Source organism: Amborella trichopoda, chromosome 3 (assembly GCF_054954075.1).
Source record: "Amborella trichopoda isolate Santa Cruz 75 chromosome 3, AtrichopodaSantaCruz75HAP2 v2.0, whole genome shotgun sequence".
Taxonomy (NCBI): Eukaryota; Viridiplantae; Streptophyta; class Magnoliopsida; order Amborellales; family Amborellaceae; genus Amborella; species Amborella trichopoda.
The window spans coordinates 14,438,881-14,466,022 of NC_142338.1; the positions used below are offsets into that span (position 1 = coordinate 14,438,881).

Here is a 27,142-nt window from a genome sequence, read left to right on the forward strand (position 1 = left end):
ATACCGATCGAGGGCAAGAATACTTAGTTGATCAATTTAAAAAGGGAATCCGAAGACAAGAGATGATGTCCTACACTCCACAACAAAATAGTATTGCAGAAAGAAGGAATCCTACTATGTTGGACATGATGAGGTCTATGATGACTCACACCAACCTCCCAATATCATTTTGAGGAGATGCACTACTCACTGCGATAAATATCTTAAACCGAGTGCCATCAAAATTCGTTCTCGATACTCTTTATGAGTTATGGATAGGTAGAAAGCCAGATCTTTCTCATTTACGTCCTTGAGGGTCAGCTGCACATGTTCACATCCCTTCTCAATTGATAGAAAAACTAGACAGGCGGTCTCTAAAATGCATTTTTATTAGATATTCTGAGAACTCGAAGGGATATGTGTTCTGTCAAGAACATGATGGTGGTGGGATGAAAGTAATAGAATCTCGCGATGTAGATTTTATAGAGATAAAAATTCCCTAACAAGAAGCGGTCTCGTATGTCTGGAGAGCTTTATGAAGAGCCTGAATATCATACAGACATTGAGATAGTTCCTTCACTTGAGGGTAATAGTGGGAGTCTTCCCATGATTGTCAATGATAGTGGGAGTGAACTACTGGTTGAGAATGAGCATATGACGCATATTGATTCACCGACCGTGCTAGAGACACCTATTGAGAGTAGATGGCAGGTTGAACTTTGAAAAATTCAACGTGAGAAAGTTCCTCGTAGGCACTTCGAAGTAGAGGGTCTCACATGCATTTCACTTGATGTTGATGAACTTAGCTCATTCCAAGAGGCCTTAAATTCTCCTACTGTAGACCACTGGATGTCTGTTATGAAAGATGGGCTTAGTTTTATGAAGCAGAATCAAGTCTGAGAACTTGTGGATCTGCCGCCTAATAGAAGATCAATTGGAAACAAATGGGTCTTGAAAATCAAGAGGAATGTAGATGGAACTATAGATAAGTATAAAGCTCGTTTAGTGGTGCAAGGGTTTACTCAAGTTGAAGGAATGGACTACGATAAGACATTCCCCCCGGTGGTGAGAATAGCCTCGATTCGCTTAATCCTAGCAATCGTCACACATATGAACCTAGAACTTTTCCAAATGAATGTAAAGATTGCTTTTCTAAATGGTGACTTGATGGAAGAGATCTATATGGAGCAACCTAAAGGTTTTGTAGCCTCTGGCATTGAGCGTAAAATGTACAAGCTCAAGAAGTCCATATATGGTCTCAAACAGCAAACAGTCATCAAGAGAATGGTATATCAAATTTCATAGGGCTATAATGACTTATGGTTTTGAAATGCTTCAAAAAGACCATTATGTATAAATTAAGAAATATAAGAAAAGCATCCAAATATTGTCTCTGTATGTTGACGATATTCTATTAGCTGGGAATGACCTGAAGCAACTTGTTGCCACGAAGGAGTAGTTGTCCTCTAAATTTAAGATGAAGGACATGGGTGAGGCGAGTTACATAGTCGGTGTTAAGATACATCGAAATCGCTTTCAAAGGTTTCTTATTATGTCACAAGAAACATATGTCCAAAGGATTCTTGAACGATTTCATATGCAAGACTCGAAACCCATAGATACTCTAGTTGAGAAAGAGCATACTATAAGTCTTGACATGTGTTCGTAAGACAGAAACTGAGAGGAACAAAATGTCACATGTTCCATATACAAGTGCAGTTGGTAGTTTGATGTATGCGATGCTCTACACGTGTCCAGATATTGCCTATGCAGTGGGTCTTGTTAACCGACACTAGAGTAATCCAGGACAAGGTCATTGACAAACAATGAAGAGGATTTTTCGATATTTTCGAGGAACCTCGAGTGAAGTGCTATGTTTTCAAGGAACCGATTTGAGATTACCGGGATATAGTGACATTAGTTGGGCAGCAAACTTAGATGAACGTAAATCGATTTCAGGTTATGTCTTCTTGTTAGGAGGCGGTACAGTCTCATGCTATAGCAAGAAGCAGTCATGTGTTGCTCTCTCCACTATGGAGTCTGAATACATTGCTTGTAATGGAGCAGTACAAGAAGCGGTATGGTTGAGAAGATTACTAAGGAATTTAGGTGTTGACGCGACTGGTAATGAGCTTGTCACTGTATTTTGTGATAATACAGCGGCACTTGCTTTTGCAAAAGACCTAAAATACCATGGAAAGTCAAAACATATTGATGTTAGATATTACTATATTCGAGACATTATTGCACATAATCAGGTGGTGTTAACTCATATTCCTATAACTAAAATGATGGCGGGTCCCTTGACTAAGATAATTGTCAAGGCCACACATCAGACTCATGTAAGAACTATAGGCGTCAGGATCCTCTGAGTTTAGAGGATCTTGATACACTATTATAAGAAATATGAATGTTATTTTGTGTTATAATGAATTGTTTGTACACTTTAATTCACACATAGTAGAGATTATCATTTAATTTGTTTGCAGGTCAAAGCTCACTACTCGCATCAGCTACCAGCAATTTTTGGGATATTGGAGGATGAGATATATACGTGATGTATTTATCGCCTCAACCAAGCGTTTGAGATGAGATTCTATAAGGGAATTGCCATGATCAATTCAAATTGACATCCCGAAAATCATGTAGCCTGTAAGTAGCCAGGGATAAACATCAAGGATGTTCAAGTTGACACATGGATATGACTGTGGGGTGTTAGGTGGTGACCAGTTGCATGGTGTTGATTCCGACACACATTTGATGTGATCCACCATGATGTGTGATTCATACCGCATATGTAATATAAGTGACCAAAACACCTACTTGTATAGAAAAGAAGATCATATTCCTTTTTGCCATTATGCGAGGCTAATAAGTAGGTGACCCATGATGCTCTTGTGGACCTTAGATTGCATTAAGAAACTTTACTTCGATCATTCACTTTGGCATGTACTCTTTAAGGTCAAGTATAAGACTCGTCTGAGACATTATTGAGACAATGGTCGGGGTCAGAGTAGAATAATGTATGTTGTAAGGGAATACCATTTGATATCACATTCTATTTTGATACCACAAGAAAACAATGCATATTATGCGCGCATTGACAATGATTATGTATGAATGGGCTAAGTAATCTTTTGAGCTGGGCTCATTAGGGATTAGTTGAGAACTTAGTTCGGTATGGTCGAGTCTAGGGCAAGTGGAGCAGTTTTTGTTTTGCAAGTATTGGAGAGATGAGGTGTTCCATGCCAGTTGGTTGGAAACTTGGTATGGCTCTCTCTAACAGAATGTTTGCTGCAGTAGCTTGCACACCGTATTTTTCCCTTTGTATGAAAAAATACTCATGATGCAATAATGAGTGACAACTCTTATTTGAGCATATAACCCTCCTACATACAGGATGAGTGGGAGATGTAGACATGAGGGTGCATCCCTGGTGTGAGGGGATACCCAAGTGGACCACACTCCCTTCATGTTTGACTTACAACATTAAAGGAGGTGTGAAAATGTTACACCTCTTCATGGGGTTACACCTCTTCATGAGGTTACACTTCGTCATAATGTTACACGTCTTCATAAGGGGGTTACACCTCTTTATGAGATGACACTTTCTCTCATTATAAAAGGGGAGGGGTGGAGGTCTCCGTAGATATATAACACAACACACACAAGAAAAGTGTGAGAGCACCTTTTGAGATATAGAGAAAAAGTGAGAGATAGAGTACAATCCCCCTCCCATTTTAGATCGAAGTCGAGATCCGGCCTTGAGTGATAAAGAGTTGTGCGTGAGAGTCGAGTCTGGACATCTCCTATCACATCTATTGGAGTGTTTGTGAGTTTCTACCTCGCTCGGGATTCGCGGTGTGGAATTGATTTCGGCAACTCTAGTAGTTGTCGAACGTGCCTACGTGAGTTGATCATTCCTCTCTACATTTGTTCACCAAAATTGTTGTACGAGCACTCAAGTATGATACCCGATATTCGGTTATTTTATTTTGCTTCCACTTCAGCCGTTGGACCGTATTTTTTCCAACAGATGGTAAGAGCAAAATCAAAAACCCATACTACAAATCAAGGCTAAAGTCCAACTGGCCTCTTAAAATCTGGATCACAGGGACATTATCGGAAGAGCATCTTAACCTTATTGTTGGCCTCAATACTTCTGCAGAAGTTTGGAAATGCCTGAAGAATGCCTATGTAGGTAATTCTCAAGCTAGGGAGTTCCAACTTACCCAACATGTCCAACTCTGCAAGAAAGAAAATTCAACCCTATCGGAATAAATATGTAAATTCAAGAGTATTTGTGATGATTTGGTGGCTATTGGAAAACATTTACCAGATGGAAATAAGGCATTTTGGTTTCTTAATGGACTTGGTTCAAACAAGAGAGTTTTGTTATCACTATGCTTAAACCTGTGATTCCTTCATATTTTGAAATTATATATCTTCTTTAAAGTTATGGGATTAAAGATCACCCCCATGTCTTTGACGCATACACGTCTCCAAATCAAAATATGGCCTTTGTTGGACAATTTTTTTTTAGATCCAATAGAGGTAACCAGAACTACAAAGGTAGAGGGAGAAACAACTTGTAGTGGTTCTTTCATTGTATATATGATGGTAATACAATGATGTAACATGCACTTTCCTATCTTGTACATGCAATATACATTTTCCTATTTATATTACATTCTATAATGACAATATTTTGTTTCCTGCATAGCTTTTTTAAGGAACATGTTTTTATGGAACAACCTCTTAGACTTATGAGCTCAAAATATCCAAATCATGTTTGCAAATTAGAAAGAGCTTTATATGATCTCAAGCAAGCACATCGGGCTTGGAAATTATCCCTTTTGAACCAAAAATTCTTTAAGATGGAACTAAAGAAACAAAAGTTGTAATTAAGGTGAAAGGTGACGTATGTGAGAAAGTACATGTTACATATACAGAATGGCTATCAATTCAAAAAGAGTCGTGGGTTGTTTAACAAATCGATCTAATGTAGAATATCGAGGAGTTAGTCGAGGAAAGATATATGGGAAGGACAACTATTGGTGAGTGGAAAACTCGTTTAGACGGCTTGATCAAATTAAATTAGAAGTTCTCATGGTAATCCAAGACAAGCTCGGATTGGTGGGTTATTAGATAATAGGAATATATGTAAAAATATTATGGCCCTGCGGGGACTGTAACAACAAATGAGGCGGAGTTAAGGCCTACTTCACAAAGAGTGACGATAACCAAGGAGTTTAATATGAAGGTAATTGTAGAAGGTAACTCTTTATATGTTAATTGTTAATATGGTGCGTCAATTATTCATGTATATAGGTAAAAAAATTTCATCAGCGAAGATGGGAGTTACTACTAGTAGGCCAACCGTTTGTTAGGGGGAATAAAGTTTTGAAATTGTATTTAGGACGTTTTGTATCTAAAAATGATTGTTTTTGTGATCTGATGGCTACGTATTTTGACTGTTGTAAGATATAATTTCTTTGAGCAATAATGTTTGTTTTAACTTTTATTAAATTGGGGTTGTGTATGAGAGAGAGAGAGAGCACTTTATCTCAACTAGGAACTTCTGTCAAGATAGCTCATTGTGACACACCAAGTTGTCCATACGATACTTTGTACGATATGTATACAATAGTGTCAAATTTTTTTATCACTTAGATCGAGAAGGTTCTAGAGAGATCTAAGTGGTTCATGAGAGGTCTAGAAGGGCTTCTAGAATCAACCTAAGGAAAGAGCTAGAAAGGTCTAGAACATTGTCCGCTAGATTGTTCCTAACCATTGTATACTTGATAATTGTACATAATCTTGATCGTTCATTGTAAGACCAAGAGCCTATATAAGGAGGAGGGCTCCTCATTTAGGAGGCACGTCTGAAAGTTGTAAGCATTTGAACATTCTAGTGAAATACAAAGTTGTTCCTATTCGCTTTTGTATATGAGAAGTGCACACTTCTGTGTTGGTTGCTAATGTGCCTAGTTGGTGGTGCTTGTGCTTAAGTAGTACACACCAGTGCGGTAGGCTGACTGGTCCTCAAAGGGTTGAGTGCACAACTGCCGCACGGTCGAGCATGAGGCCTTATTGAGATGTGATACATAGAGGCATATATATTTGGTCATAGTATTTGGTCCCATGTTAGGGATCTACATGAGAAGTTTATGGGCAAATTCTATAAAAGGAACCCCAATACTTTTGTCAAGCCTAAGAGGAATGGCACCGGGGTAGGGCTTGGTTATTTAATTTAAAAGATGTATTATTAATTTTATTTTTAAAATTTAAGGATAATAAATTATTAAACAAAAAAAAGTAATATGTGGGAAACGGGCGGGTCGCTTAGTTTTGTCCTAAATAGTATTGGTTGGTTATGTCAGAGGACCGGTCAGGACTAGCCACTTTTGAGAGGGAATCGGTTGGTTCTCAATAAATGTGAGAACTGGACTGGTCCCACTCATTTTTTATGTAGATTGGGCATTTCCAATCTGGATTAGTGTTTTTTAAAACTCAAATTTTGGTAATTTTGACCATCTATCTTGTTAATAGTCCTATGGATGGGCTATGAATTAAATTTTTTTAATATTATTTAACAAATATTAACCTCATTAATTAAGTGTTAAATGAATGGCTAAAACTAATGCTATCAAGACTATATCAGGTAACGAACTAATGACAAGCCTTATTTAGCCAAAACTACTTGGCTGCCAGGCAAAATGGGATAGCCGAATTTTAAAAATAATATGAACTTAGTTTAAAAGTATGTATTATATAAAGAAAAAGTTTCCTATTTTGTTTGGCCAGTTGAATCGGCAGATCAGACCAGCCAAAACTGTTTTAATACTGACTTTGATCAAAATCAATTTTTACTTAGAACCTGACCAACCAACGTATCAATCAATGGTCTGACCAGTAGGACCAACTATCCCGTTTAGTCTTGATAACTAAGGTTAATACTAACTAATATCCAAAATTTTACAAAATAAAAAACACAAGATATATCCAAGATACTAGAAATCCAAATTCAATCAAACACCAAAATTTCGCTAGCGCCAATAATTCATACTAACGTGTCATATACTACATGACAAGGTCACCAGCCTGCATCTTCGGACTTGGGATCTTAAGCAGCCCAAACCCAAAGTCTCAAGGTTTTTCATATTCCCCATTGTCGAATCTAGGGTTGGCAAAAGGCCAGCCTGGTCAGCTCTAAAATTAGGGTTTGGACTACAATCTATGGCATCACGCCCTGGCTAGGGCTAATACCATTACGGTTCAGCCAGACCGACCCGGCCCGACTTTTTTTCCTTATTTTTTCATTTATTTTTGTCCGGGTCCAGCTAAAATAAGGTGCCGGGTACAACGGCCGGCCGCGCCTGGGATCGTGAAACCGCCCGGTCTCGACCGATGGAGCGATGTCGACGGCCACGCTACCGGACTAACTACCGATTCCGCGTTAGCTTTTGTGTAGTTTTCAGTTTTCACCTGTCTATGAAAGCAGAAGAAAAGCGCCAATACGCGAGGAACTTCTCGAAGCAGGGAGCCATTTTGTGCTCTTCTCCATCCGGAAGCCTCCTCTCTAAATTCTCTTCCGGATGGGAGGACACTCTACCTCTAGTTCTAGGGTTTCCTCTGCGAGTTGACGTATGTTTGTAGTCAGCAGCTTTCCTTTCATTTTCGGAAGGTATATTGCATTTCAAGCTTTGGTGCCAGATAGGTTTCAATTTGTAACTTCATTCATTTCTCTCTCTACAGTGATTTTGCTTTTATAGTTCTTTTGACGTTTCTTCGATTATGGTGTCTCTTCTTTCGTGTTCTGTTCGTTATGAATAATTTTAGGTTCTCTCTCTGTAATTGCTTATTCTTTTATGAATACCATGGTCAAATGGCGGGGGCTTTTCATTGACCTTCGCTGCTCAGGAAATTCTCTGCAAATTGTTGATTACATCGATCCAAGTGTTTGCATTATTTGGAACTTTTGATTCATATATGTGATTCCGTTCTTTTGTTCTCTCTTTGTTTTGTTTTCGATAGTGTATGGTTTCTTTGTGTAGGAATCCATGTATAATGTGGAAATTTAGCCTAATAAGTATTATCTTTCCAGGGGCTATGTTAATAATATCTGTTTTTCCTGATGGATAGACCGATACCAGGTTCTTGGAAGACGCATAAAAATAAACATCAAAAGAAGCCAAGGTCTTTAAACTCGTCTCTGGCCTTGGACTTAGCCATGGCCCGAACCAAGTAACCCAGCTGAGTCGAAGTGGATTTGGCTGACTAATGTACAAGACAATAAAGGTTAAAAACAAAGTAAGCAATTTGTTAAAAATAGGGAATAATAAAACGAGTAATAGAATTCATTCGATACCTATAAAATTCCAAAAAGTACAATAAATATGGATTGTTGAAAATTTTGATTTATACTTTGAAATATTAAATAAAAATAAAAATAAAAAATAAGCATGTTGGGAGAGAACTTCCAAAATCATCATAGAAACCATATAAATGATCCAATAATGTAATTTTAAATCATTTAATTAAGATTTTAATAAAAAATTGGCATTTTTAATCATTTTAAATAGGGGTCGAGAGTTGGCCCCTGAAACTTGGTTGAGTCCAGGTGGACTCGTCTGAGTCCTGAAACACTAAGAAAAGCTTTTGATAAATGCAGAGAAAAGTATCTAGAAAGGTGGAAAAAACAAAGTAATACCAAGAGAAGAATTACTATGATAAATGATTAAGGGACTGTGATGTATCACTCAGTTCACAAAACTAAAAACAATGCATTTCCCTATTCTAAATTGGAAGTTGTAAAAAACATGTATCGTGCTGGAAACACATGCATTTCTGTTATTGTTGCAATTGTAAATGCTTTAGTTATTGAAATGCTTGTTAATTGGTGTATGAGCTATATTGGGTTCGTAATTTTGGCTTTGCCGCAATTATCTGATAAAGTAATTATGAGAAAGAATCTAATGAAATGTAATGAAATCTACCATGTAGTGATAGATGGAACTCTTGATCATAGCTACTTGAAGCGATTTAGAACCAAATTGATTTAGGAATCGGAAGCATGAAATCACCACCGTTTGAAAGATTCCTGTTTTTAAAATCGACGTCTATACAAGAGGAATTGTGGGGGATGAGATTCCTATTTTTAGGAATCGAGATTCGACTGGATAGAATTAAGATTCCTAGCTCTTCGGAATCGAGTTTCCAACCTAGTTGGAATCGACCAATATGGAATCCAGATTTCTTCATTTATAGAATTGAGATTTTGACATCTTCGAAATTGAGAGGGAACCAAGAGGGAAATAATGATACATGTCTCAATGCCAGTCATTGACCTACATGGCATACATGCATGTTTACAATTATTTGTATTATATTATTCTAACATCTTGGAGTTGCAATCTCTCAATTGGATCAATACAATGCATATTTAAGGAATTAAATAGAGAACGTGGATTGCCACTTTGGTTTCTATTGGTCATTTCATGCCAAAAAAGATTACTATTCCTTATAACTTGAGATTGTGTCTTGAACTCAAGTAGTTTGATGCGTTGAAAACGTCTAGATATCACTTCTCTAAAAAAAGCAACAAGAAAAAAGGGGGGGAAGTGGTAGAATTCTGGTAAATGTGGAAACCGGTTTCAACTAGGTAGAATCTAGATTCAATAATTGCAGAATCGAGAATCCATAAATTGTGGAAATGAGATTATATAAGTCTTGGAGTCTAGATTCCTAAAATAAGGAATCAAGATTCCAAACTTCACGGAAATGGGTTATGTGAAGATTCCTAGTCGCAATCACCGAATCGGGGATCCAAATCGAAATCGTGACCTTTGGTGAGAGATTCGAATAACTACTTTCTTGATATTATTGAGTGAATTTCTTGAGCTTACTGGAAATTTGTGTCATGGCAATGTGAATCTTCTACCTGGATTAGTGAGCATTCTTTATTACTGTTGCCTATGTTTCCATCAATGGAATTTTTACGTTAGCATGCTTTCTTTCTTCCATTTCTAATGACAAAGGCATTTCAGTTTTTTGTTGCATGTGCACACCATCACATATTTGATTATGTATCAGTCCAATTGGTTATATTCCTCATTCATCTTTCGTTCATTTTGTAGCCTGTTTGGGAGCAGTGTCATGCCTATCTAATACTTATCCAAGGTGGACACCTATGAATTTGTGTGCCATAATAGTGCATATTTCATGGTGCGTAATTATGTACTTAGGTGTAAATTTTCTATGTTTCATGGTGTGTTATTAGGTTGAAATCATTTTTGTTGTTTAGTGCGGATGGTGTGAAATACATGTAGTTTGATCATTCATTATTTCATGAGTTTAGGTTTATTTATCAATACCTATGTTTCCTTACAGATCTAGTGGCTACCTAGAGTTTGTAATCAAGATCCTTGTGCAACATAAGAGAGCACACTGTTTCACAAAAACATGTTGAGAAATTTGACTATTTATTGGGTAATGAACATGCGGCAGCTTTTGATCAGTTTATTACTCTGATCTGTCCTCCGAGGTTCTCTTCTGATGTAAAGGAGCCTCAAAATGGGATTTTTGTCAAGGGGGCACTGAGTATGCTTGGAACCCATGATAGAAGTTGGTGGTTACCAAAAATCATTGGGTTCCAAGCCTAGATGTTGGTAATATGGGATCCTTAGTCATGCATTTGAGAACAAACAGATGCTGCCTCCAGATCAGCACGTTTTTTGTTGCTTCCATACTGATAGCCATCAGTTTTTACCATTTATTCATATGTGGAAAAGCTCGTAACATATTACCACCATCTTCTTTTACTGTAGTCTTGGACTGTGGAAGCACTGGAACACGAGTCCATGTCTATGAATGGTCTAACAACAGCGCTCATTATGAAGGTCTTCCAATTTTATTGCATTCATTTCCTGACTATACCAAAGGACGTTCTCAACAATCCGTTGCATGTGAATACCATTGCATGCAAACTGAGCCTGGTCTGGACAAGTATGTGTCCAATGTATCGGGATTAGCTGCTGCATTGGAGCCCCTTCTTCATTGGGCAGGGAATATAGTACCCTCCAAAAAGCACAAAACTACACCCATTTTTGTACTAGCTACAGCTGGACTTAGGAGGTTGCCTAGTGAGGATGGAAGTTGGGTTCTGGAGAATGTTGAGTATATCATAAATCGCTATGGGTTTATGCATCAAAGAAGTTGGATAAGAATTCTCGATGGAAGAGAAGAGGCTTATTATGGTTGGCTTGCTGTCAATTATAAAATGGGTCGATTGGGGAGCTCTTTAGATAAGCCCACTTTTGGAGCCCTTGACTTGGGGGGTTCTTCCTTGGAGGTTGTTCTAGAAAAAGGAGAAGTGGAAGAAAACCAGCACTTCTTGAGATCACAAATTGGTTTGGTTGGACATAATCTATTGGCATATTCGTTACCATCATATGGATTGAATGAGGCATTTGAGAGGTCCCTTGTATTACTTAGCAAAGAACAAAGCCTCAAGAAGAGTAGTAGTGGGAAGCTAGAGCTCAGACACCCATGTCTCAATTTAGGATACATGGAGAAGTATACTTGTAATAGTTGCAATGTGATGCCAAAAGCAAATGCCCAGCTTAATAGTAGTGGCAGCTCACAAATTTAGAGGTCTGAATTGTTTTATTTGGTCGGAGATCCAGATTGGAGGCGATGTAAGGAGCTTGCAAGAGCTACAACAATACAATCAAATCGTTTTGATGCATGGCAACTCTCTGTAGATATGAACTGCAAAATGCAATCTCATGCTTTGATTTGTAAGTTTGGTCGATCCATCTGCTTTTGTTTTCCTTTTTTTAATTTGTTCAAAGAATTATTAAATATTTTGTTTTCTTTTGTGAAATTATTGGAGTGATCTTTTAAGCATTTAGAAATTGCCATTGAACTTGTATAAGTGACCAAAGTAGTCCATATTTCTAGCTTTTCTTATATGATGCCTATGATTGCAAAGAGGGTTACTTCTTTGCAACATTTTACCTTCTATTGGCTTTGACTTTTGGCACAAACTGCCAAATGCAACAACCAAAAAAAGAAAAAAAAAGGCCTACCTCGTGTACATTATTGTAGTGATTTAAGTTATGCGACAACCAAAAAAAGAAAAAAAAAGGCCTACCTCGTGTACATTATTGTAGTGATTTAAGTTACTCCATTAGTGCTTAAGTAGTGAATATCAGTAAGTTCTATTTGTTTTGTAAATATTAACCATCACTTTGATTAATGCCAGACTTGTTATGATGATATTTAAAAGAATAATATTTGTATAACACTGATATGACTGTTTGCAAGGTGACAACAATTATAGGGTTTCAATCCATGGAGGCTACTTCCTCCTAGATTTTTTTAAGTATTGGATTCCTTAATACCTTTGGTGGCTTTTCTTGCACTCAACATTGCCCCGAAGCATAGTTGTTGGTTATGGCGATGGGAACAGTTCTGGCATTGGGGGTGGGATTGGTGGATCGAAGCTATACTGAAGATTCCTGTGTTAAGGATTGATGCCTGTACAGCGTCAAAGGCAAAGCTATTAAAACATACAATTTACATCCAAGCCTTATCCCAACTATTTGGTGTTGGCTACACGAATCTTGTTCCGTCATACTGCTCTATCTAAGGCCATACCCTTAGTCAGACCATAAGTCACCATGTCTCTTCTCACAACTTCAATCCATGTCCTTTGGGGCCTTCCCCTTACCTTTTTAGAGCCTTCTATTTGAACCATATCACCCCTCCTAACCGGTGTTGTTTAGGTCTATGCTGCACATGGCCAGTCCACCTAAGTCTACTTTCCCCCCTCTTATTGCCTATTGGAGCCACCTCTAAGATCTCTTGTATGTATTCATTATGAATTCTATCATTTCTTGTCTTGCTACTCATCCATCTCACCTCAACATCCAATTCTCAGCTGCACTCATTTTATAAAGCATAAGTCCCATAAAGTATGGTTGGTCTTAGAATCATCTTATAAAACTTCCCCTTAGTTTTATTGGTAATGCGGTGCCCACATAAAACTCCGTATGCACATCTCTACTTCGCCCATGCATGACATCTTCCCCAATCTCTCCATTCTCCTGGATTATTGACCTAAGATATCAAAAACAATATCTTTTAGGTATTTCATGGCCATCAATCTTAATTTTTCCTCGTTTCTACTCTTAATAACTAAGCTTGCCTTTCATATATTCTTTCTTAGTCTGGATAATTTTAAAACCTTTAAATTCTAGAGCATCCCTCCAAATTCTAACTTTGCATTGACGTTGCCTCTAGTCTTATCATTCAAAACTATGTCAGCCGCAAACAACATACACCACGGTACCTCATCCTGTAGATGCTTAGTGAACTCGTTCATAACCAAAAGAAAGATATATGGGCTCAATGATGAGCCCTGATGTAAGCCTATAAAGACTCATTTGTCTCTCAAGTAGTTATCTCCACACTAGTTAGCTCTCCCTCGTACATATTTCTCACCACGTTAATGCATCCTCTAGAGACTCCCTTCTTTTTGAAACACCCACTTGACTCTCTAGGTATCCTATCTTATGCTTTCTCTAAATCAATAAAGACCATGTAGAGGTCTCTTTCTTTCTCCGTAAACTTCTCAATCAGTTGGCTAAGTAGGGAAATAGTTTCAATTGTTGGCTTCCCTAGTATAAAATCGAACTTCTTTAAAAAAATACTCGTTTCATATCTTAGTCGTTGCTCAATTGCTCTCTTCCACAACTTCATAATGTGGCTCATAATTTTGATCCCCTGATAGTTCGTATAGTTCTGTTTGTCTAATTTGTTCTTGTAAATAGGTACCACAATACTTTTTTTCCATTCGTAAGGCATTTTTTTTGCTGTCAACATCTTGTTGAAGTTGAACAACTTAGTCAGCCAGGATATGTCAATATCTCCCATGCACTTCCAAACTTCTATCGGGATACCATCTGGTCCTAAAGCCTTCCTGTTGAAGTTACAATAAACAAAATAGAGAAGAGAAAAGAGAAAATCGATTAACACAACATATACGTGGTTCGGCAATGGTGTCTACATCCACGGAGGGTAAACCATTATTTCATTCATAGGGATTACTTTGGTTTACCAGAGATTTATAGAGTTACAATTCTCCTGTCTTTTAGAAAACAAATCTCATCACAACAGTAATCCCACAAAATAAGAAATTCAATATCTTGTAATCCATAATATAGGAAACTTAATATCTTGCTGCCATAACCATCAACACTGCCCCTCAAGTTGGTCTGTAGATATCCACAGAGCCCAACTTAGAAATAGCTTTAGTAAACATGTCGAAAGTTGGTCTTCACTTCAAACATAAGGAGTGACTGAACCTTTTCTCTTACAAAGTGACAATCAACTTCTACATACTTGGTTCTTTCATGAAAAACTGGATTGAAGGCTATATGCATAGCTGCTTGATGATCACATAACATTTCCATTGTATTGACCGTTGGGAACCCCATATCTCGAAGTAGTGATTTTAGCCATATCAATTCACTTGTAGTTGAAGCCATAGCTCTTTATTCACCCTCTGCATTGGATCAAGCAACTACATATTGTTTTTTGCTTTTTCAAGTAACTAAGTTTCCTCCGACCAATGTACAATAGCTAGTACTGGACCTCCTGTCAATTGGACTACCTGCTCAGTTAGCATCAGAATAACCAATAATATTAGTCTGACCATAGGTTTCATCGATGCGGGGTGACTTAAGATATCTGAGAATCCTATTGACAGCTTCCATATGACATGATTTAGGAGCATGCATAAATTGGCTCACAAGTTTAACTACATACATTATATCTGGTTGTGTCATTGTCAAATAAATCAATTTGCTCACAATTCTTTAAAAGCGACCCACATCTTCAAGAGGTTTTTCATTTGTTGAATTAAGCTTGCAATTAATATCAACAGGGCTGTCAAAAGGTTTGGCTTCAAGTTTCTTTCAACAATTCTAAGATATATTTCCTTTGAGAAATGAAGAGTCCTTTTTTTTAATGTGGTACTTTAATGCCGAGAAAATACTTTAGTTGACCAAGGTCCTTGATGTCAAATTTCTTGTGAATATAATTTTTAAGCTCCATGATTCTTTTTTTATCAAGTAATGATAATATCATCAACATAAATTAGTACAGCTGTTGTACTTGAAGTTCCCCTTTTTATGAACACTGAAGAATCAATTGAACTTCTAAAACACCCGACACTCGTAAAAGCTCAGCTGAGTTTGGCATACCATGCACGAGCGTTTGTTGTCCCTAAAAGGGATATTCAATGCCTTCTAATAATTTGATAGGCACTAGTGTGTCAGAATGACTACTATTTAAGGTCACAAGCGAAACTGTTGCTTCCATTAAGGGTGATTTTTTAGTGGAATCTGATAAATGCAATTATGTCTTGACCTGGGTCTTTGCACTCAAAGCAGAAATGGAATTGTTTGGTGAAATGCCTTAAGAGCTCTATCACAGTGATGTAACTGAAGGATTGACGAGGACATATATTCAAATCTTCTTCCTTGACATGCTACAGAATCATTTTAGACATGGTTCTTCACTCTAAAATTACAAGATCTAGTATTCCTTGTAAACTAAGAGATGATCTCAGTGTCTTAATTTAAGATCGACCACGATCATTTCATCGCTGTTCGCGATCGAGGGTCATATATGCATGTATTATTCTTGAAAGAAAATTGTGTTGTGGTGGTTGTGGCTCCTATAAATCGAGTAGGCTGTCAGCAGGAAAAGTGTTACACAGCATGCTTGTTTTTTCTTATGACTCATGAGGATTATGCCATTTATAGCTCATGTCCAATGTGATTTATGCCATCTATAGCTCGTCCTATGGCTTATGGTGTTTGTAGCTTATGTCCCATGACTTATGCTTTCCTGTGACTCTTGCTGTTTACAGCTTATGCCCTACATCTCCAGTGAATGCTGCTTTTAGCTTATGTCCTTCATGGCCAGTGACTGATGCTGTTTATAACTTATTTCTCGTGACTTATGGTTTATAGGATTCATGTCTAGTGCCTAGGTTTGATAACTAGCCAGGCTAGCCCAAGCCCAAGCCGAGTTGTAAATAGTGTTGTCTCTCCATGTGCCCAAAAATTTAGTTTCTGGCCTAGCCCAAATTCGTGATAACAAGGCCTGAGCCCGGCCTGAACCGGGAACATAGGGCATGTCTGGGCTGGACCCTATATAAATATGGGAAAAGAGGATATTAAATACACCTGATGTGCCAGCATTGATGTGGGCCCGGCGCAAAAGTATTTTGTGCCTACCAGGCCCGGCCCTGGCCTGTCCAAGGGCCTTAACATGCTGCTTGAACCCGGCCTGTTCCTCTTTACAGCCCTATCAGTGACTCATGCTATTTATAGCTTATGTCCCTGATGGAACCTAAAGTGTACTCCATGCAAATTAAAGAAAAAATGACTCCAAACAAGAGAAAACCAAAGAAATACACAAAACATGCTCAAATTCACCTCGATCATATAAAGTGCGAACATTTATCTTTTTTTCTTTTTTTTCTTGGTATGGAGTTCCAAGCGGTCATAAGCAACTCGTTTCGTTTACATCCTATTAGTGTACAAAAAGAAATACGTTTAATCCATGTCGTTAAAAAGCATTACATAGACTCAAGAAAAAATTACAGACATAAGTACTGGAATTCATAAAATTTCCGGATACCTTATGCATAATGTGAAGGTGTGCTAAGCTGAATTCTTCTTCAACTTCTTCACACTCTGGATCACAGATGTTTGTTTCTCTCTCTTGCTAGAAGTTTATGCAAATCTATGATATGGAAAAGTTCTTAACATGTCTTGGCTTCAATTCAGCAGTGTATTCTCTCTTGAACAAAGATTTTGGAGTTAGTAGCCTCAAAACCAAAGGCAAAGACCCCTTTATATAGAGGGCTTTGGTCTTGGGTGAGATGGACTTACATTTAATTTGGAAACTTTCCTTCTTCAAATTCACATCTTAAAGAGTTTTTCTCTTTCCAGAGATAGGAGAGAATATTCTTCAAAATATCTCATGCTTATTTAAACACAATACTAGAAAATCAAGAGCAAAATAGTTGGACAATATATTGGCCCAGAGTTCGCAGCACTCAGGTGGCTAGGCTCGAAAAGTCTATTTCATGGTCAAATCGTATTCAAATTCAAGGTTTTTAAATCCCATTAACCAATGTTCTTGGTTGAGCATCCAAAGAGGATCAATGTGGCACAAAATTCATCAAAATGATGTTGTAAATTAAGAGAAGTTTGTATTTTAAATTTCCGCTGCAAACATATTTGTGCGTAATGGAAACCTGATGATTTCAAATATAATTTTCAGTTTATTCTCTCAAGATTGAGATTATTCTCCAGGAAATCGTATCTCTCACACATCTTCCTGATTTTCTGGGAATCATACCATTTGTAATCTTTTGAAATCATGCAAAGAATCTTGGATTCCAAAAATATCTTTCTTCCCCTAATTCTTATCAATTTGAGACTTAAAATCTATTTAAAACTTGCCAAGAAAGCATCCTTTTTATCCCAAAAAGGTTCCCTTAATGTCTTGGAATAAATCTTCATCAATCTGGATCTCAAAATTTCAAATTCGAATCTTCACTGCACTCAAGCATTTTAAAAGCATGGTAACTGTGGCGAAGTTTGAGGGGTGAGCAAAAACATTTCCAAACTCTATACATTTGAACAAGTTTTTATCACTTCCCTCCAGCATCCTACCAAATTTGATATAAAATGGACAAACATTTGACCTAATTCGAAAGTTCACCACAATCAAACCTTACATACATAAACTGGCTGCAGTGAACTCTGAACATCCCTCAATTCATCTCCAAAGTTTATGAATTTGGAGTGTAGGCTTATAGGGCCTTCTTGAGGCCATATCTAAAGCTCCGACCTGTTTTGAGCTCATTATTACACCTTTCAAAAGTTTTCCATTCCAAAGCCCATAGACTATGGCTTTGAATGTGACAAATTGCATTGTAAACAGCTTGGGTGGGTCGGGTCCAATCCGGACCATGTCAACTCCGGCCAGGGCTTAATCCTACTAGGTCCTTGTTGAACCTTGACCCGACCTAGACCATTTGCATGCAATGGACTCAGACCCAACCTGTTGGGTTAGGTCGGATCTAGGTTTGTGTAAAAGTATATAAATATATATTCTATAATGGAAAATTAACATATATATCCCTTATTTTTAGGGATATTTAAAAAATGTCCCTAAAAATTTGAAGTTTACAAAGATGTACCTTTTTTCTAACAGAAACCAGCTCGGCACTGTCACTACTTTAGATATTGTTTTTTTTCCCCTTACAGAATCAAGTTTGTAGTCGTAGTCCTGAACTATTCCCCCCCCTCCCATCCTAAAAAGTGGTTTTATTGGGTTCTTATAGAACCGAACGTGACAAGAAATCAAGTTGATTTTGGGTGTCCAATTGCTCCATGTCTATGGAGGCTCATACCATTTTTTACCATATTTTCCACAATTTGCAGGCCTCTTCAAATTATTTTTCATCACACTTGGAGAAGAGGTCAACTTTGCCAATGGCGGTCTCATGGTGTTCTTCCTAGTTTTGTTTACAGTCTATGTATCTTTGAGAACCCGACTTGTGAGATGCCTTTTTGTATGCCTACAACTTCAATGTCGTTTTGTAACTACAATACTATAATTATATAACTTAAGTGCTCTAATAAAAATAATATGCCTCATTATGTATATATAGGAAGCCACTATGCAACACCTATGGGCAAAAATGAACAGTGTTTTCGCCCATAGGCTCAGTGACATCTGATTTTTTTCAACAGCGTGGATTCAAAGACCGCAACGGATATAGTAGGTCTGTTGCGGTATTTTTCATGCAAAAAAAACACGGGCAACGGCTACGGCTCCTGTAGATTCATAACGATTTTTAAGGTAAAACCGCCACGGACATGCTATTTCCGTGGCAGGGCGAAATACTATTCAATTTCGCTTATAGGTGTTTTTAAGAGTTTTCCATATATATATATGTATGTATGTATGTATATATATGGGTTTTATTACGCTACACAACCAAGTGGCATATAGCTTTAAAGTCCTCAACATTTTTGGATGTGTAGATACCCTTGAATTGTAATACAAATTTTTTAAAGTAGGGGCATTTTTGGTCATTTAGAAGGGTAGAATGGATATTTCTATAAGAAAATAGTGGCATTCTATTAGTAATTGAAAAATAATTAATGCATCTTATGGGTGAGGTCACACACCATGTCGGTGATGTCATTGTCCACTATTGTTAATAAATGCTTTTGTTTCTATTAGGAATTTCTACTTTACCCTTGATTAATTACTTAAAATACCCCTAGACAAAAAGTTACTATAGTATAGGATAAGGGTATCTAAGTGTCCAAAAATGTTGAGGACTTTAAGGTATACACCACCAAGTGGTGTAGCCTAACAAAACCCTATATATATATATATATATATATATATGTGTGTGTGTGTGTGTGTGTGTGTGTGTGTGTGTGTATGTATATGGGCGCGGTTTGTATAGAGCCGAGGCTCTAAACAATCAAAGTAAAGCGCACCTTCAAATAATATCGAGAAATGTAGTTTTAATACTGGAAATCTTTGTGATAGCCTTAAAATATATTCTCATCTTTAATTATAAAATTTAAAGCTTAAAAAATAGTGTAAATCGAGCAGATCTATGAAAACTTGAAAATCTTGAAAATTAACAGTCCAAAAATGCGTTACAAGATGCACTATTTCAAAACCTTGAAATCCGTTTTTTTTCTCATGTCCATGCATCTTGATGTCGAGGTGATCAATTTGAGAATATTTGGGCATCAAAACAACCTCTTCTAGTGAAAATTTTGAGGTGGGCTATAATTTGATTGTTTAGAGCCTTGGCTCTATATAAACATTTTCTTATACACACACACACACTGCTGGCCCAAATACAGTGGATCTTTTTGGTTTTCAGACATAAATAGAGCTAAAATAAGATGCAAGTTTTTGAACTCAACCAAAAATATTAACAGCCATATGACATGCAACTCTTATCAAAGCACCCACAAAAAGTTGCTGCAAATTTTTTTGGGACTCAAGAGGGTGTACAAAAACGTTGTTAACCACAAAAGAATCAAAGTCCAAAATCAATTGCAACTATTGTAAACATTTTCTAAGCAAACCACCCCAATATAATTTTCGGCAATAATGTACCCATAAAAAACCCATCTAAATATTCCAACAAAATAAAATAATGCATAATAATTTTTCCCTTGCTCATACTATTGTCAGATGCAAAATATGAAGAAAAAATTGGAACAAACTGACCAAATTCATATGGATTTGCAGTCACAGTTTTGTAGGTTTTTCTAGAGAGAATCTTGTTGAGAATGAATTTTTCAGCAATATATTACACAAAAGGGAAGACAAACTTGCTGTAAAACAATGGTCAGTAAATAATCTAAGGAGAAACTTTTACGATATGCAACACAGTGCTGGGATTTATCCAGTGACACTGGAGGACTTTCACAGAGATGAGAGGCACGTCCCTTGTACTCAGCTCACAAGGAAGTTTAAGAGAGAGAAAGAGGTTTTAGAGAGAGAGGGAGCTCGTGCAAAGGTGCCTTGGCTTCCCAAAGCCATTTCCCATATATAGCCACAAAGAGAAAATGAGAGAGACACATGTCGAGAGAGAATGGCCAAGTGTTGCCTCTCAATGGCCTCTTGTCCCTTTGTTCACGAGTCTCTTTGTTGTTCTCTACACAAAGCACTATCCTCTTTTAAAATACATTTTAAGTGGGGTAGAAAAAAGAAAAGAAATAAAATAAAAATTGGGCCATAATTTTGTAAATATTTAGAAACATATTTTCTCTAACATTCCCCCACTTGTTTCAAAATATTTGTAAAACCATTATACAAACTTTTAGTAGCTATATAGATGTTGCTCGAGCATCCTCAAACAACAAATCCATCCACACATATGATTCATCCACTCAATGGCATCAACCACACATTCCCACGCTCATGAATTGTTGTGACGTATTGCGTAATCATCAACCATATCATAAACTTCACCTACATGCTTCTAGTTGAACTTATGGCGTCAGATGAACTTATGGCCTCTTTAAAGCTTACGGACTCATCATCAAGTTCTGCATTATACCCATAGTATTCATCCTAGTAACTAGGTCTCTTTGTTTCCCTACTACTTCTCCTAGGCTCTATCATAATACTACTAGGGTTCTCATAGGAATTTCTAGGTTGCCCCATTTCTTCTTCTCCTATTTTTATAATTTTAGGTTGTTTTCCCTTCGGCATTTCTTCATCCTCAAATAAATGAGCATCTCTACTTTCTATGATAGTCTTAGTTTCATGATCATGGAATCTATAACCCTATAACCTTTAGAGTGACTAGAGTACCCAACGAAAGTGCATTTAATTAATTTAGGTCCTAGTTTTTCTTTATTTGGGTTGAGGACATGAGCTAGACAACCCCCTACTCTAATGTGATCTAAATTAGGTTTCCTATTAAACCATAATTCAAAAGGGTTTCTACTTGTAGATTTGTTCGGAACTTTATTTAATATATAAGATGAGGCTAGCAAAACTTCTCCCCAAAATTGGCAAGATACAATACTTTCTTGTATCATACAATTAACCATCTCTAGTTCAAGTTCTATTTTTTCTTTCAGCCATACCATTCTGTGGAGGTGTATAAGGAAGCGTGTATTGTTTAATAATTCCATGTTCCTTACAAAAATTTTCAAACTCAAGTAAAGTATATTCTCCACCTATATCACTTTCAAAATTTTAATCTTCTTATCTAGTTGATTTTCTATCTCCATCTTACTTTCTTTAAATTTTTCTAAAGCTTCACATTTATGAGAAATCAAATATGTATATGTATATTGTGAATAATCATCAATGAAAGTAGTAAAATATTCGTGTCCTTTAAAGGTTTTAGCATTTAATCTTCCACAAATATCAGTATGGACTATGTGCAGAACACTTTCAGCCCTTAAACCCTTTGGGCATGGTTTTCTATGCATCTTTCCTTTTAAACAGTTTTCACATTTAAATTTATAGTTTTCACATTTAAATTTATCTTTTTCGTCATAAGGAATTAAATTTTCTTTCATCATTCTAGACAATATTTCATAACCAATGTGTCCTAATCTTCTATGCCATACATTGAAGCTTTCTTGGAAAGAAGAATCAACAATATAAGAGGAAGGTGATTGTATTTCATTATTCTCAAGTTTGTACAAACTGATACAAAGTGACGCCTTAGCCACTTCTACACCTTCCTTAAGAAAAGTCATTTTCCCCCCTTTTACATTCACTTCAACCCCATTCTAGTCTAGCTTAGGTAGGGAAATGAGGTTACACCTCATGTCGGGGGCATAAAGGACATCATTAAGGGTAAGAGTACCCCCACTAAGAAGAGGAAGCTTCACGGTAGCCACGCCAAGAATGTGGACCCAAGAGGAGTTTACCATATAGAGCTTCCAATCACCAACCTTCTTCTCTCTAAAGTCCACCACATGTTCCTTGCTTGTGGTGATATGCTTTGTTACACCCGAGTCAATCCACCAACCATCGGATGGGGTGACCGTGAGAGACTCTTCTACCACAAATGCAACATCCTTACGGTGATTGCGTTCTCCTCTCTCTATCTTTTTCAGTGGGGCCCTACAAAATTTGACAATATGACCAAGTTTGTTACAATTAAAACATCTTAATTTTTTAAAGAATTTTCCTTGTTTCTTGTCATCTTGCTTTGTTTCCTCCTCATTTTTTTTTATTCTCCTTTCTCTTCTTAAGTTTGGTTCATGGATACCCTTTTGAGTGCCAAAAAAGCCTTCTGTTGGGCTCTTTAATTTCTCTCTTTGGCCCTATCATTCTCTTCCATCCTAAGATGTCTTCTTAAATCATCAAGGGTGTGGATGGTACCATTGTGGCACGAGTTTTTCTTAATGTCTTTCCATGAATTAGGGAGGTTTTCTATTATCTTCATGATTTGATGACGCTCGGATATGGGTTCTCCATAACTAGCAAGTTAGTTAGCCATTATAATCCTTTCATAAAAAATTCTAGCATCAATTGGTTTTCTCTCATTTTATGTCGGTTATATCTTTCATAGAGTTCATGTTTTGCCATATAATTGTCCGCAGTGTGCTTTTTCTCAATAGCCTCCCATAACTCTTTAGCTTGGTGTAAGGTTCAAAGACCTTATGCAATCTATCACTAAGGCAATTCAAGATAGCACCCTTACATGTAAAATTATTATTTTTCCATTTTGTGTATCTTTGTCTCTCTCTAAGTGTAGAATCATCATTCGCTTTAGGTATGATTTCTTCTTCAATTACATATAACAAATTCATAGTATGCAGCAAATAAGATACTTTTACTCTTCCAAAGTGAGAAATTGTAGCGATCATGTTTATCAATCTCTACTAAATCAGTCAATATCGCTCTAGGATTATCCATTTTTTATACAAATTGAAAACCGCTATGCTCTGATACCAATTGTTGGCCCAAATACAATGAATATTTTTGGTTTTCAGAAATAAATAGAGTTAAAATAACATACAAGTTGGGTTTTGACCTCAATCAGAAATATTAACAAAAATATGGGATGCAACTCTTATCAAAACAACCACAAAAAGTTGTAAATTTCTTTGGGACTCAAGAAGGTGGACAAAGGTCACTAACTTTATTATCCATTAAAGAATCAAAGCCCAAAATCAATTGCAACTATTGTAAACCTCTTCTAATCATTCCAACAAAATAAAATGATGCTCAATAATTTTTCCCTTGCTCATACAACCTTTTTCAACCTTCAAGTACTATTTTCAGTTGCAAAATATGAAGAAAAAGTTGGAACAAACTCACCAAATTCGTATGGATTTGCAGGCACAGTTTTGTAGCTTTTCTAAAGAGTGAATCTTGTTGAGAATGAGTTTTCCAGCAATAAATTATACAGAAGGGAAGATAGTCTTACTACACGACAATGGTTAGCAAATAATCTAGGGAGAGAAACTTTTTCGAAATGCAACGCAGTACTGGGATTTATCTTGTGACACTGGAGGGCTCTCACAGAGATGAGAGGCATATCCCTTGTACCAACTCACAATGAAGCTTAAGAGAGTGAAAGAGGTTTTAGAGAGAGAGAGGGAGCTCGTGCAAAGGTGCCTTGCCCTCCCAAAACCATTCCTCATTTACAGCAACAAAGAAAAAATAGGAGAGATACATGTAGAGAGAGGATGGCCAAGTGTTGCCTCTCACTGGCTACTTGTTCCACTCTTCACGTGACTCTTTATTTTTCTCTACACTTTTAAAATAAATTTTAAGTGGGGTAGAAGAAAGAAAAAGAAAATAAAATTGGGCCTTAATTTTGCAAATATTTGGAAACACATTTTCTCTAACACACACACACACACACAATAGTGTGTGGTTTGCATAAGGTTGCAACCTTAAACAATCAAAGTAAGGCGCTTCTCCAAATTTTGTCTAAAGATTTTCGTATTAAAAATTCTTAGGGTGGCCTAAATATTTATTTTCATCTCTAACTATAAAATTTTGATATTAAAAAATGGTTCAAATCAAATAGATCTGTAAATACTTGAAAATCTTAAAATGGATGGTCAAGTTAATGTGTTGCAAAATGTATTATTTTTTAGACTCAAAATCTTTTCTTTTTTCATTTTTGCAGATCTCAATGTTGAGATGATTCATTAGAGGATTTTTCAAACACTAACACAACCTTTTTTAATGGATTTTTGAGATGCACCTTATTTCTACAATTTAAGCTTGCAACTTTATATAAACGTTTTCCATTTATATATAGAAAAGTCTTAAAAACGCTTATGAGCGAATTTGAATAGTTTTTCGCCCCGCAACGGCTCTCGTTGCGGTTTTGCCTTAAAACTGCAACGGACATGCTATGTCCGTGGCGGAATGCCTTGTTTTTTGGGTGAAAAAGAGCTGCAGCGTACATGCTATGTTCGTGGCTGTCTTTTAATCCACATCGTCCGAAAAAATCGGACGGCGCCAAGCCTATGGGCGAAAATACTGTTCATTTCGCCCATAGACGTTGCGAAGTCTCTTCTTTTATATATATATATATATATATATATATTTGTTGAAGCTTTATTCTTAAAGATACACTCGAGGACTTCCGTAGATTCGGTGGAAGAGCTGAGCTGCTTCGCTTTTTGGGCCAAATCAAGGAATTCTCCCCGTGGATTTGAAAACATTGGTTGGTAGAATGCGTCTATTTATGCGTATTTCTTTCCATGATTGGATGATAATTTATTCAATTTTCGAAGCTCGAAGGTCATTCCAATACATTCCTCTATGTATCTAAGTTATTTTGAATATTTGTGTTTTCTTTTGTAATTTACGTGGTTTATCTTCATCGTGATGCAGCTAACGGTACACCGAACTCCACGTCTCACTATCAAACTACTCATTTTCATGCATTATCAGGATTTTTTGCTGTACATAAGACATTGAGTTCAGATTCAAAAGCTAACTTTACTGAGCTTTTGGCAAGAGGCAAGCAATTATGCTTAAGCTCATGGGATGATATCCGGAAAAAATTGTCTCATCAAAAGAATGTTGATCAGTATTGCTTTCGATTACCTTATGTGATCTCACTTCTCAAGGATGAGTTGTGTTTGGAAGATGGACAAATAAGTTTTGGGCCAGCAGAGGTTTCATGGACCCTGGGTGCTGCCTTAGTTGGAGATGAATTATTATGGGCAATTAGAAATAATAAATTTGCTGCTTTTGGAATAGCAAACTTTGGAAATTTGCAGGTTATCTCTTCAGCCATTTTTGCGGTTATGGGATTGTCAAGTCTAATATTTATTGTCCATGGGCAGATTAAGTGTGTCACTGGATTTTTGCAGCATTTCTTTAAGCCCTCAGTTGGGAAAAATATGCGTGGTAAAGATGCAATTTTAGAGTTATTGCCATTGTTTAGCTATAACAAATTGCAGGTGTAAATTAGAGATTTCTTCAGCCAGGTGAGCTGATGAGAAACTTTCATTTAGTTGTTTTTTTTTTCGTTTTTTTTTAGAAGTCCAGTACTTTTATTATTTTATTCGTCTATTCAATTTTATAAGTTATGATTATTTACATGATATAAAATATTTATGATTGTTTTCTATATGCCTGTCTTTCTTGGTAACTGAAAATATTAAACAATTTCTGGATACTTAGTTCCATGAATTGAGACACCATTGATTTCTATAGATGATTGAATTTTTATTAACAGTTCACAAATTACATCATCTATTCCTATGGAATTTTAGTGTTTATTGTGTGCTGAACGTGAGATGTATCCCCTTGAAAGAAATTTTATGCTAATTTCAAGTATTCCGAAATCTCGGGCTGTTCGCGTAGTGTAGCCTTTTAGTCATGTTTGAATTTAAGGCATGCTTCCATGACCCAAATTTGAGAAAACCCAAGTTGAAATTGTAAATCTTACTAATATTACAAATGCAAAATTAAGTGAAATGTTTTTCAAACAGATTTTTGAGTCATTAATGTATTTCTTTGGAAGGTACCAAAACTCAAATTGCCTTCAAAGCTAGGTCATTCTAGTTTTGTTATAAACAATAAGTTCTCCTAATAAGATGAAAAGATTGGCATGTTTTCCTGTTTCCAAAGGTGGAATTGCTGCCAAAGCTATATTTCTGGGTGACAGCTTGAAACTAACTACTCTTCAGGGGGCTTTTTTCTCTGAGTAAGCCCCTAGCATTAAGCAAAAGGCATTTCAAAGCTATTGTAGTCTAACCATTGGTTGATGATCCTAGCATAGTCTTGACATATATCCAACCAGTTTTTGAAAAATTAACTTGTTTGTTTCTAGGAGAAATTAATTTACGGAGGTTTCTTGAACTGAGAATATTGAAGTGCATTGAAAGAGTTGTTTGACTCAAATGCTTGGGACAGTCCAAGGGTTGTTAGGTTTTCATAAAAATGGGACACATCATCATCATGGGGACAAATGAAAGGTTTTATTCTACTATGAATCTGCTCAATGGAGGGGTAGAATGCAATCAATATATGGGGATTTACCCTCCTTTGCCCCTCCCTAAATATATGCTCTTAGATTCTT

The 27,142-nt window shown here is 36.7% G+C and overlaps 1 protein-coding gene across 1 annotated transcript; it reads left to right on the forward strand.

Annotated features, from left to right (window-relative positions):
* The first annotated feature begins 5,860 nt into the window (after positions 1-5,860).
* On the forward strand, positions 5,861-26,188 carry LOC105420377 (putative apyrase 7). The gene is given in 4 exon segments (XM_088863580.1): positions 5,861-7,666; positions 10,119-10,206; positions 10,372-11,780; positions 25,444-26,188. Coding segments are annotated over 2 exon segments (1,707 nt in total). The 5' UTR covers positions 5,861-7,666; positions 10,119-10,206; positions 10,372-10,654; the 3' UTR covers positions 26,025-26,188.
* The last annotated feature ends 954 nt before the right edge of the window (positions 26,189-27,142 follow it).